The sequence below is a fragment of the Silurus aristotelis genome (genome assembly GCF_946808225.1).
Source record: "Silurus aristotelis genome assembly, chromosome: 28".
NCBI classification, from domain to species: Eukaryota; Metazoa; Chordata; class Actinopteri; order Siluriformes; family Siluridae; genus Silurus; species Silurus aristotelis.
The window spans coordinates 11,082,580-11,095,864 of record NC_139601.1 but is presented as its reverse complement, the minus strand read 5'-3'; the positions used below and the strand labels follow the sequence as shown (position 1 = coordinate 11,095,864).

General features: G+C 34.5%; 1 protein-coding gene across 1 annotated transcript; it reads right to left on the bottom strand.

The window, feature by feature from the left end:
- Window positions 1-1,700: 1,700 nt before the first annotated feature.
- On the bottom strand, window positions 1,701-10,232 carry pmela (premelanosome protein a). The gene is made up of 12 exons (XM_083534127.1): window positions 10,062-10,232; window positions 8,582-8,677; window positions 8,152-8,298; window positions 7,614-7,754; window positions 7,319-7,480; window positions 6,347-6,649; window positions 5,265-5,747; window positions 4,817-4,975; window positions 4,160-4,262; window positions 3,147-3,349; window positions 2,907-2,997; window positions 1,701-2,536 (listed from the first exon to the last, which is right to left on the bottom strand). Exons 1-12 carry the CDS (start codon window positions 10,114-10,116, stop codon window positions 2,383-2,385), a joined length of 2,097 nt encoding a protein of 698 aa, XP_083390253.1. The 5' UTR covers window positions 10,117-10,232; the 3' UTR covers window positions 1,701-2,382.
- Between the last annotated feature and the right edge of the window lie 3,053 nt (window positions 10,233-13,285).

Below are 13,285 nucleotides of genomic sequence, written 5' to 3'. Positions count from 1 at the left end.
CGGGCTTTCCCCAAACTGTAGCTACAAATGGTATAGGATGTTTTTGTCATTTTTCTTGGACCAAATGAACTCAAACCTATTCCAGCATGACAATTGTGAAAGCAAGGTCCACGAAGACATGATTTACCTATATTAAAGTAAAAAAAAAAAAAAAAATTCAAGTGGCATGGACCAAGCCATGACCTACACCCCAGTGAACACCTTTGTGATAAACTGAAATGCTGACTACGTAACAGGCTTCATCATCCGAAATAATTCGCTTGTGGCTAAAAGCAAAAATCCCCACAGGCACACTCCAAAATTAAGTGGAAATCCCAGAATAGTGTCATTAAAATAACAGCAAATGAATAACAATATCTGGAACAGTTAAGAACATATCAATTTGAGGGTCATGTGTTCACATTCTATTGACCTTAAATTCTATATATTCAATGTCATTTAATTAATTTTTATTTGTATATTAGTGCTTTTAACAATGAACATTTTCTCAAAGCAGCTTTACACATATAATGTGGTGATAAAAATGAACAAGATTGTTCTTTATAAGTGTAAGTTTGTCCTTGATGAGCAAGCTGGTGGCGACGGTGGCGAGTATACACAGTATACGTATATAGACAATATATAGACAATATATAGACTGTATATGTAATAGATATTTACAGTGGGTGGAATGTGTATTTGATCTCCTGCTGATTTTGAGAGTTTACCCCCTTACAAAGAAATGAAAATCTATTAAAAACCTTAAAGAAAAGCTATACATTTAATTTGAATTTGATCAAGTGAAATAAGTATTTGATTCCATACCAAATTAGTAGGATTCTGACTCCCACACACCCAAACAAGTCTTGTGCCTTTAAGAAAGAACTCCTAATATCAATTCATTAAGTGTATAAAAGACACCAGTCACACAATCAACCTCTTCCATTCAAGCCTCTGCACCACCATGGGTAAGACCAAATAGCTGTTAAAGGACGTCAGGAAAAAGATTGTAGACCTGCACAAGGCTGGAACAGTCATAACCAATGATATCATGGCACCACTGACTAACATTTGGCAGTTTCATAGCCTGAATTTGGTAGAATGAAAGGTTTGCACAGTAGAAAGAGCTTTGAGTTACGGCTGAATGAGATCCCTTTGGTAAATAATTGATAGCTAGCAGATATTATTATCATTTTACAGTCATGTAAGTATAAGTAGCTAATGTGAGGTATCAACTGAAAATATACAGATAAACTGCATTCAGCAGTTACACTCAACACAACATATTTTTAATCCAAAGAAAAAGAAAAATGGCTGCTACTGATCAATGCAACTGTCACATCCCAGTAACTTCATCTAACACATTAAAACACAACCCCCCCAAAAACTCCATAAACACTATATTAAATGTGAAATATTTAAATAAAATCTAAATAATTTAATTGAAAATATAACAGTTTTGTAATTTGCGCAGCGCTAGAAAGCTTTGTTGGTTGTTTGTTGGATTAGCTCATTTTGCCTTAGCTGTACTTGAGCAACATCCACCACTTCTTCAAACATAGCATGCTCATAGGAAATGGAAAGCCTGCATGCTCACTTTCACTTTGCCTTTTTCACATACATTTTCCAAACCATTCCTCTAATTATGCATTGTCTAGTTTAGTATTTCAATGGCTGCAATCAAAATTGTAAAAAAAAACCTGTACCATAATGAAGGAATGTATAGCACAAAAATTTCTTTATTTCAGGATAACAAGTCAGTAATAGGTAAAAGCAAAGCACCTCAAACTTAACAGATATGAACTACGTCCTTTTTATCGGCTAGGATTTGTAATACTCATAAATGATCAGCATGCATTTATTAGCAAAACCATAAAGCAAAACAGTTATTGAAGAAGGCCAGTTTTAAGTAACACTGATCAAGATACTGGACATGGTTTTCTTTCATTAATTTTAAGTCAATGTAAATATATTTATTCAAAGAAATCCATCTAATCTACCTCTATGAACATGTAATAGTTCTGCATAGTAGTACATAAAGCTTTAGTCAAATTATTGTGTGCGTGTGTGTGTGTGTGTGTGTTTAGTCTGGTGTGTGTATTAGGCATGCAGTTATTATCAGTTTAGCCATACATTTTCCATATTTAAAACATTAACATAATTCCCTTGCATTACGTTTATTTCTTATGCTCAATACACGGTCAGGCTGATATAGAACCCAACATTAAAACATTCTTTCTCACCTGGGACAAACCAAGTGCTACATTCTTAACAATGTAATGTCATTTTAATGCAAAATGAACATTAGTCACTAATTGGACATGTTACATATGAATGTAACATTAGCACAAATATAAGTGTGTTTGTGTGTGTGTATATGTGTATGTGCATGCGTGTGTGTGTTTACACCACTCGTCCCTGCAGCAAAGGGCGGCTCTCTGCAGTGCTCTGTCGGGTCAGGAAGTTCCACATTAACATTGGAACAGACTTAAACCCAGAAATGCCCATGATGCCATGTGTCGAGTCGTTTTTGAGCACCTGGTATGACTTCAGTCGCCTTTGAATGTGTTAATATTAAAGGGTTAGAAAAATTATATATATATATATATATATATATATATATATATATATATATATATATATATATATATATATATATATATATATATATATATATAAACACATTTTAAAATGTTTTGTAGAACTAAAGGATGTAATTATGGAATTAAACAGTATTTTACAAAAAAGAAATGTAATACCAGTTATATTACTACTTCTAGTACTACTTTCTTATATTCCTCCTTCCCCCCTTCTCCCTCCTACTACTACTACTAATAATAATAATAATAATAATAACAACCATACGTATAGCTCCTTTTTATCATTTAAAAGCAGTAAAAAGACATAAAACAAAAGACAGTACTCACCTGTAAGTTAAGGCAATTGTGGCTACAGCACAGACAAGCACAAGAACGCCAAGTACTGCAGTGGCAGCACCAGCTGAGGAAGAGCCTGAATCTACATTTATAAATGTGTAAAACATAAAAATATTCATATTAATATTACAGTAAGGTGGATAAATATATATCTAAATTAATTACTCACTAACAATTAGAAACAATTTAAACTAAACGTAATGATATATACAGTATTTGACAAATCCTTACCCACAGTGACACTGAGCCTCGCAGTTGCTACAGCAAAACTGACATCATTAGTCAGAGATACATTAATGCAGAAAGTTCCAGACTCATTAAAGAAGCGCCTCAGGATCATCTGGCACTCAGTTGGAGTCACAGCATTACACTCTGTCTGCACAGGACTGATGCAGTCTGAGTCCATCACCATGGTACACACTTCACTCGGCAAGCTGAAAATATTGATCAAATATTTAGTATTTTGAAAGTATTATAAATAAGATACTTTTACTCATTTTAAGCTTCACATTTTTTTAATTCTATGTTTAATTCTACATTTGCATAAAGCCTCCATAGTTGTCCATGGCCATGTTGATTAGAGTATTAAAAACTTGAAAAGTATTCATTTAAGGTACATTTATAACAGATAAAAATGTGCGATTAATTTGATAAAATATTTCAATCTATTGATAGTCCTTGATATAATGAAACAGATAAATAATACGATGAGTTGTAACTGTGAGTATAGTCTCAAAAGCTTACATTTTCTAATCTCAAAATGTTTCTGGACCTTAAATTTAACTAATAAGCATAAAATTCATCTTTTTAGAATCATGGGCCCAAGTTCCAGGCTTTCTGAGCTGATGCTACCTGGTTTAAGTTATTTAGCTAAAAGTCCTGGATTTATTATTATTTATTATTTATAATTCATGGGATTAAGATCATGTTTCAAGTTCCAGTGTTCCTGGCCTAAAGTAATTAAGTAGAAATAACTGGGTATAAGTTCCTTTCTTTAGGTTTTTTAAGGTCAAAAAGCAAGGTTCCTGTAACAGACCTAGATTCCTCAGTTTCTAAAATGTTTATTCTGAACCAATTTCCAAGTTTGTCTTTCCACTTCCTCATTCTCTCTTTTATTTTCAATTTCTCATGCCATTGTGGTATTTAAAATTTTAGGGATGTGTTTTTTTTATTAAATACATTTTGGTTTAGAGGTAACTGTAAAAAAATATTGGTTAAGGGTTCATGTGAAATGTTTTCCTGACCTTCCCTGACAGGTGACGGTGAGATCCACAGCATTCTGCTCCACATTGGTGGCCAACACGGCAACATTACTCATCTCCACAATCTCCACACTCTCAATTCCCTCTAAGGAAAGAACGATAGACAAACAAATGTTATTAAAGGTTAGAATCTACTGCATTAAAGCTGCTAAATGTTTATATAATTCTTATATAATTGTTAAAATCAGCTAACTGTGCAAAAGTTACACATTTCATCTGAGAGAAAAATAGGTATTTAAAGCCACAGTTATTTGCTTGGTAAACACAAATTTTAATTTCTATGTAATTTATACTGCCTGGTTATGATTGTATTTTGCACAATGGGATGAAAAGAAAGAACCCTGAGGCAAATCCAAACGAAGAATGAGAACATGCTAAACTCCACACAGATCGTAATCTTAGGTTACCATGGAGCTATGAGGTGACATTAACATGATTGTTACTCAAATGAAAGTAAACCCTAAAGCAGAACTAAATATTGTGATTCATTATGCATTGACCGGGTATACAAGTCTACATGTTTAAAAGTAAATGTCCAATCATATGTAGCTATATTGTTGTACTCCTATGCTCAAGCATATATTTACAAGTCCAAATCCAAAAGCTTTGGAATGCTGAGTAAATCTATGTGTCACTTACGAACAACATCCAAAGTTAAGGAAAAAGAGCCATAGCGGTAAATCATGCAGTTTCCCTCTGCTGGAAGTTCTGGAGCTTGACGCTTTGCAATAAGCAGAGCAGCTTGTGTTTCCTCTGTCTCATTCTGTGTTATTGGAGATATGGTGGAAATAACAGCAACTAGATAAAAAAAAAAGTTGTTAGCAAAAAGGTTTTTTTCCCAATTCAATACTGTCTTATCCAGACCACAGAAAGTAGGTAGTGGACAAGTGATTATCATTAGCATAAAACCCGCACTAAATCAATAACAGAAAACCTCTTGATTCAAACAAATACAGTATATTAGTGCCATATTTTCTTTTCCCAGATCAAGAAAATCTCATTTGTGTTGAAATCTCCTTTGTGGTAATTACATTTATGATCTGTATATGAAAAGTGTTTATTTAATAAATCAATAACACATCCTCACCTGTAGCAGTATCTGTAATTACATCAGCTTCAGAAATGACTTCATCTGGGGTAGCATCATTTACAGTTTCCACAATCTCAACCACTGGTACTATAGATGGCACTGTTTGAACAACTGTAGCATCTGTGGCCACATTATTAAGAATAACATCAGCAGAAGGTGCTAATGTGTCTGGCTCTCCAGTGGCAACTGCTGCAGCTTCCAATGCGGCATCAGTCACAGCTGACTCTGCTACATCCTCCTCGTTTGGGGTAATAGAAGCAGCAGCATCAACAACTGCAAGGCCTTCGGTTTCTACACTGCCATCTGTAGGTGTTTCACCAGTGGCTGGAATATCAGAAACCTGATCTGCAGCTGTATCTGCGGCTAAGTCGTTAGCTGCTGCTGGAATTGCAGAAATTATGCTTTCTTGCTCAAGTACAGGCTCAGGGGAAGCATCCATATTAGAGGGTTGTGCAGCTGGAGCTTCTGATGCCACTGTCACTGCTTGGGCTATGAAGAAGGGCAAAATACGGACTTAAGTAAATGTAATTGATTTTTAGAGGATCTAAATTTTTAATGTGTTTGGTTAATTTAAATAAACTGAGCCTGAATTCAGATTGACCACACAAATAGTTTGACTTTGCAATAGTAAGAAAGAAAAATGTATATATCAATCTTTATTATATTAGCCACACCTACACAAAACCCAAAAACACCCCCTCAATTTTCAACTACCTGTTACTTCTCTGTTCATAGAGTGATGTCAAATTAACATTTGAACTATAAGCCATAAGTGTAAAGATCACCTATAACTACTTTTAAATTAGTTTATAGCACTATTGGCTTTAGATCAGTTAATATACAGTAATAATATTCATAGTACATAGTACAGACCATACAAATTGTGTTTCATAATCAATGCTAGCGTTATCACTAACATTGGATGGCTAAATGGTTGCTAGGCTTGTGGCTATTGTCTGCTGTTTTTGCTGTAATGCAATTTCACACTCCCCCCATTAAATGTCATGAACTCTCATTGCAGTGTATTTAAAGTCTTATTTTAGTCCTTGCATGATGTTACAGAAGGTGATGTAACTCACCTGCAGTTATAACCCCAGTGGTTGGATTTGGGACACAGCCACTTGAGATAGCAGCCATCAGCACAAGCTGTGGAGTAAATGAACCAGTTGCGAGGTAAGTGTGTGTAACAGAGGGTTGACGGGAGATAAGTGTTCCACTGTTGTCACCAAAGTCCCAGGTAAAGGTAAGGTCAGACCCACTGAGGTACTTGCTGGGGTCATGGACACCAACGTTGAAGGTTACAGGCCGATTCTGGATAAAGCTCTGATCTGTCTGGTTAACATCACCAGTCTGTGACAGAGTCACTATGAATGGAATCTGATCTAAATTAGGAAACAAAAGAGTTCAGGGATTAATGGGTGCTTATGTCTAAAAATTCCTGTATGTGTATTTACATTAGATTTACCTGTAACATCTCTCTCATTTGTATTAGTGCTACTTCATACATCTTTAATATATGTTTTATTGATTCTATATGGCATAGAATTCTAGAATTATACTTCATGACAGCGGGAATATAGGGCACTGAGAATGGGAATAAGAGAATCCTGACATTAGAAATAAGGGACCATGGGAATACAGTAACCTCTATGATTTTAGAATGGGAATACTGAATGGCATAATATAGAATAGTGAAATATGGAACACTGGGAACAGGAATATAAAGTACTGGGAACATAGAACACTGCAAATAGGAAACTACTGTAGTAATAAATTGGAAATACAGGATACTAGTGAAATATGACACGTAGCTTGATGGAAATGTCAAACTCTACTAAATAAACACAGGAATACAGGACTCATAAAATATAAACTCATAGAAACATAGAGTGGTAACAATAATAAAACATGAGGCCCTGTTTGTTTATTTTTCATTGTAAAAATCCCACATTGTTGCTTTAATTCTTGATTAGATACAAAAAGCCTTTGCTACAATTAATACTACTACTGAAAATAAATCCATCTTCTATATTACAAACACACCCACACACCTGTGACAGAGAACTGTGTCGACGCATATCCAAGAGGAATAAACCTGTCTTTTCCTCGATAATGATAAATAACCACCTCCATGTTGTAAGAGCCCAGTGGTATATTGTCTGTTCCAATAGTGAGGGCAGAGGAAGGACCACCAGCCACCTGCCAATATCTACCTTCAGAGATGAAAGAAGGAGTCATGCAACAATGTTCAATATAATGTCTTAAGATATAAGATTATTTATCTGTGTTCCAATATTAGTTATTTCATTTTACATATTTAAAATGTTATGAATATGCATATCTTACCCCAAGTCTTCCACACAAAGATGAAGCGAGGTCGCCTTGCCAAAGTTGTAGTGAATGGTGTTCCATCAGGAAAAAATCCTGTCCATTCTTGGGTAGTGTTGAATTCTGGGTAAACATGTTCGCCCTTGGTGTACTGGGTTTCTGAAAGCAAATTAAAAAAGAAAATATATGTTGAGGGTAATCAGGAATTATCACTAGTTAAATATTAAGGTCAAGATTTTAGGCACTGAAGCAGTAAAGAATTTAACACTAACTGATCATAAATTCCATCAATTTGCATACAGTAGATATCACACTATAGATTTAATTTTCCCCACACAAGATATTACATGCTTAATGTTCACAGGAAATAAAATTATAGGATTCATCATGTTTTTTCTGTTTTGTAAAGGTTACTTTTACTTTATATGTGGTGCATGTGAAAATGCAAATATTTTTATAAAATATGTATAAAAGATTTTAGATTAAATATTTGAAAACTAAATCATTTAAAATGACAGAAAAGGCTTTATTAAAGTACTGTATTAATTGTGCTAACCATTAATAGTGCAGTTTTGGCTCCACACCACTGTCCCATTAGGCAGTACTGTTTGATTCCCAGGTGGAAGAACATTGATATTAAATGTTGTTTTGGCTCCGATCAGGGTTGGGGCGTCATTTTTTACGTCAAATGTTACCTGTCCACCTGTAAGAAATATTAGTGTGATTAAGCTATCTTGATCTTGAATACATTTCTGACTTTTACATTACAATTAATTTTGAACAGAGGATAAATGATAAATCAAAGATAATCAATATATCAACAGCTGTTAGTTATAAATGGTCACAATGATGTGATGTATACGTAGTAACCCGATCAAAAATGGTACATATGAATTGAAAGATTAATTTGAAGATATTTTTACAATTTACAAAGTAATATTCTGGTTCAATACATAAAATACATTACAATCAGCTCAGCCCCACACCTTTCCAACAGTCCCTGTATCGAGGGTCACCATCTCTCCACACTGGGTACATTCGTGAATTCCATGAACGGTAGCGTGTAAAATGGGTTCTGGCACCTGAAAGAAAAAAACAATACAGTCAGAAATTGCTGTAGTGAAATTGTGATACAGTGAACAGATGAGACACACTGATTTTGAATTTGTAATGGAGAGAAGAAATGCAAACTTCTCTGTACATTTGTCTTTTAAAATTCACAGTTCACAAATTAGATTATATAGAGTAAATTATATAAAGAATCTTTAAAAGTCTGTGAAAACTATCCATTTTCTAATAGAATCTTTCAAGTCCTGTAGCGACTCTGCCTTCAGATTATACATTGACCTAAATGAATGTGATTGGATAACACACAAGATCCCTGACAAACAAACCAATGTGACACTAGACAACAGAAGAGTATGTGTACAAATTGATGCATGGGTGTCTACAGCATAATTCTATGATCCTTAGGAAGGATGTTGGTAAATTGACTGGCAATGACTATGAATGAGAATTAATTGGGGCAAAAATTTAAACAGAAAGGTACAGGTAATAATAGTCTCATGTATATATTTTTGCTTAATGATAAAGAAACAGCTTATTAATTTTGATTCGAGAACTACTTTTTAAAAACACATTTTTGGTTAGAATTCAATCGTTTGATTGAAAACATTATGCATTCATAATAGAGCATTCTCATTAGACAGGGTGATTATTCAGACACTTCAGTAATTTAGATGAATCATAAAGTTAAGAGAAGAAAAAGAGGGATGAAAGAAAAACAAAAGCTGAAGGGGGGAGGGGGACGGGGACACAACATGTTCCCGGCTGTGAGAGTCACAAGTCATGTCCAATCCTTTTCTATCCTTCTCATGTGATTCTCAGATGACTGCTTACATTCATAATCCCAACTTTAGGAATAAGAAAAGCCTAATACAACCAACTGAGATATATATATATATAGTGTGTGTGTGTGTGTGTGTGTGTGTGTGTGTGTGTGTGTGTGTGTGTGTGTGTGTGTGTGTGTGTGGTGTGTGTAAAAAAAGAAAATCATGAATAAAATGAAATAAATACAAATACAAACAAAAAATATCTTAAAACTTTTGTAAAAAATTTGCCAAAAAGTACAAATAACAATAAAATCACAATTGTAACAATACAATTTGCTATATCTCACTGATTTTAATCATATCAGTGTTAATTACAAATTAATTAGAGCTTATTGTCAGCTTTGCATCTTTGGGTGTGCAATAAATAAAATGCATAGAGATGTAATGAATACAATATATATGATGCATCTTTTAATATAGAATGATTGAAAGAAATAATACTGGATTCTTTTTTGCTCTTGTCTATTGATTAACAAGAACTGTAGCTTCTGTTCTGGTAACATACAGTTTTGTAATGTAAGCATTATAGATTTGAACTTATATAAAAAAATATATTTTATTTAGTGATACTCACTTGAAATTGCAGCCAAAGAGAGGGTCAAACCCAGGACTGTAAGAGCTGTTCTCATTCTCCAAGTCTTCCCCCACCCAACAGGTTCAATCCTCAACAATTCTTGAAACGCAGCCCAAGTCAAGAACTTTGAGGAGTGCCAAACCTTTTTTAAATGAGCCTGAGCCTTTTTAATCAACCAAAACTCCTGACTCTGACATCATTCACTGGATTATAAATGGAGACTCCACCTATTGCCCAAAGGATTAAGATAATCGCAAATTTTATTTTTGCATTTTAATAGCAAAAATCAGTCGCAGGAGGTGTTAAGACTGGATTGGATCAAGTTTGACTAGGGAATTAATAGCGCAGAGAAAAAGAATGAATGGTCCCAGCTAGGTTGGTGTAATTGGGCTGAATGGTACATACAAGTAAAAAAAAAAAATTTACTTGAACACTTTGTTTATTATTAAATATACACTCAGTGCATATTTATTCTATTCTATTTTATATTTCATCTTTCTACAAGTTTAACACACAGGAGGTGTTTGGCCTGAAATATTAGCATAGATCCACAAAAGTTAGTATGTATTCATAAACAATTACAGAAATGGCTTAATAAGAACTACATTCATAGGAATGGACACTATATTTAAATAAATAAATATATAAAAATAAAGTTATAGATATAAATTCTGCAAATTGTACCTGGTTTCTTTTTTTATATTATTCATGTTAATGTTCCATTCAACTAATAGCCATCATGTTAAAAGTGCAAAGGCTGTAGCCAAATCAAGAATGAGTGAAAGAATAAAAAAAAGTTGTCATGGTGTGCTGATACTATAAAAATATACAAACAAAAACTAGAAAAATCAAATGTAATAAATAACAAATACATTCATTCATTCATTCATTTTCTCCCGCTTATCCGTAATTCGGGTCGTGGGGGCAGCAGTCTAAGCAGGCCCCCGCCTTCGACTGCTGCCCAATCCTCACAGCACCGTCCCTTACGGTCCCTCCTGCAGGTGGTGAGCCCACGGGAAGGCAGCCCCACGTCACGCCGACGTCACGGACCTTGATATTTCCCTCGTAAGGGACACCCGGAGCATAGAGGGTTAAGGGCCTTGCTCAAGGGCCCAAGAGTGGCAGCTTAACAAATACATCAACAATGCAATTTGTGCAAGGTATGTTAAACTGAGGCAATGAAAATTTTATTTTCCAAATAAATGTGCAGGGTTGCAATACAACAGTCTTGGTTGCTTGCATTAATGTAACACACATGAAATAGAAGTGCAGAGTTTACATTAATAAAATCTAAGTGTTTATGGAGGAAATTAGAGATAATGATGGGTCATTGATATTGTTGACAAGGTCAGTTGCGGAAGGAAAGAAACTCTGTTTTTTTTGGTGTTTGGGCTCAGCCACAATCGTAGCTGCCAGCTTCAGGGTCCTGAAAGTGTACAAGTTGTGTAAGATGAAAATTGTAGGCAATCACCTTCTTAGCAGAATGAATGACATGCTGCAGTCTGCCTATGTCTTTATCAGTGGCAGCAGTGTTCTAGATGGTGATGGAGGATGTGGGTATAGACTCAATGATGGAGGTGTAGAAGTGCACCATCATTGACTTTGGTAAGTTGAACTTCTTCAGCTGATGCACGAAGTACAATGTCTGGTGTGCTTTTTATATTCATAGAGCTGATATCTAGCTCCCACTTGAGGTCCTGAGAGAAGATGGTTCCCAGGAAATGGAAGTAGTCTACAGTGTCGGCAGCTGAGTCACACAGAGTGACAGGGGAGAGGGGGAGGGGGCTGTTGTTTTTTTACAATTCTGAAACTATTAGGTCTTTATGAAATAGTGTTTAATAAAAAAGAGTACTCTAATTCCAGTTTGGAAATAGAAAGTCCCCAAGTTTCCCATTTATGATTTGCTTAACTGCATGAGTAATATATTTGTTAAAGTTTGAGCACTTAAACGCAAATGTGCTCATCAAAATACATGTATTCACAGACAATTAGGAACAGTGGCAAAACAAAACAAAAAGGTTATGAATAGTCATCGAATTAGGAATGTAAATATACATGTGTACTGAAGTAAAAGTAAGCTTTCACTAACATGCCACCAAAAAGTCCAACAGTGATCAAAAAGTCCAGCATTATAGTTTTGTTTTCTTGCTTATATGGCAAAGGGCATGTATATTACCTAATGTATGTGTTAATTTACATGCCCTTTGCCATATAAGCAAGAAAACAAAACTATAATGCTGGACCTTTTGATCACTGTTGTAATAGTGTAATAGTTAGGTGTAATAGTTAGGTGTCCACAAACAATGGTGTGGCATGCTATACCAGCAATTATAGCATGCCACACCATTGTTTGTGGACACCTAACTATTACACCCCTATATGGGTTTTCCCAAACTGCACACAATTACCCTGAGCAGTGGTCCACAAGCGTTTTTGCATCATTGACCAGTTTCACGCAATATAATTTTTCCACAATCCTGGGGTGGGGTTGTCATAATACACAATAATGTGCATATGATATCATATAGTACATATTATAGGATTAAATTATTACACACACACACATTATATATATATATATATATATATATATATATATATATATATATATATATATATATATATATATAAAATTATTAATTTAAATACAACTTTAAAAAATCTTTGTGTGGCACAAAACCAAATGATCCATGGTCCAGTATAGGATTGCAGCCCATTGGTTGAGGACCCCTGATCTAGAGTCTCTTTGTGTACTGCACCTTTTTACTTTTTTATTGGGGCATAAACAATAGTGTTGTGCAGGTAGCTTTCCAGCAGGCTTTATTATAACAGGAGGGGGACTAAATCTGAAATGGAATTCACATATGGCTGTGATGGTTATGTGTCCACAGACTTTTGGTCATATAATGTATACATTTCTACAGAGTTTGAAAACAGTGTGATTGTCTGAGGTTAAAGCGTATTGTGTTAAAAGATTTTGCACCTTGCATATACAAAAAGAATGTAAAGGCACCATTCTACAGACATCTATGCATCTTTGCTTTTTTTATTCTAGTAATTACTTTAACTAACCTCATTGGAACCTTAAAAGAAAAATCAAGCTCAGTAACACATGCCTTAGTGTATTGTCATGTTAGCCTATGTACACAAAAACAAACATGTAACAAAATTTATTACACCAGTAATATATATGACATAGCATCATACTAATATATTATTTATCA

What these genes read in the sequence shown, in the direction of transcription:
- pmela (XM_083534127.1), bottom strand. Translation starts at nt 10,116, where the DNA reads ATGAGAACAGCTCTTACAGTCCTGGGTTTGACCCTCTCTTTGGCTGCA. An exon ending in CACTGGGGTTATAACTGCAG is followed by an intron (nt 5,748 to 6,346) that starts GTGAGTTACATC and finishes TAGCCCAAGCAG; the next exon opens with TGACAGTGGCATCAGAAGCT. An exon ending in ACCGTCACCTGTCAGGGAAG is followed by an intron (nt 3,350 to 4,159) that starts GTCAGGAAAACA and finishes CAATATTTTCAG; the next exon opens with CTTGCCGAGTGAAGTGTGTA.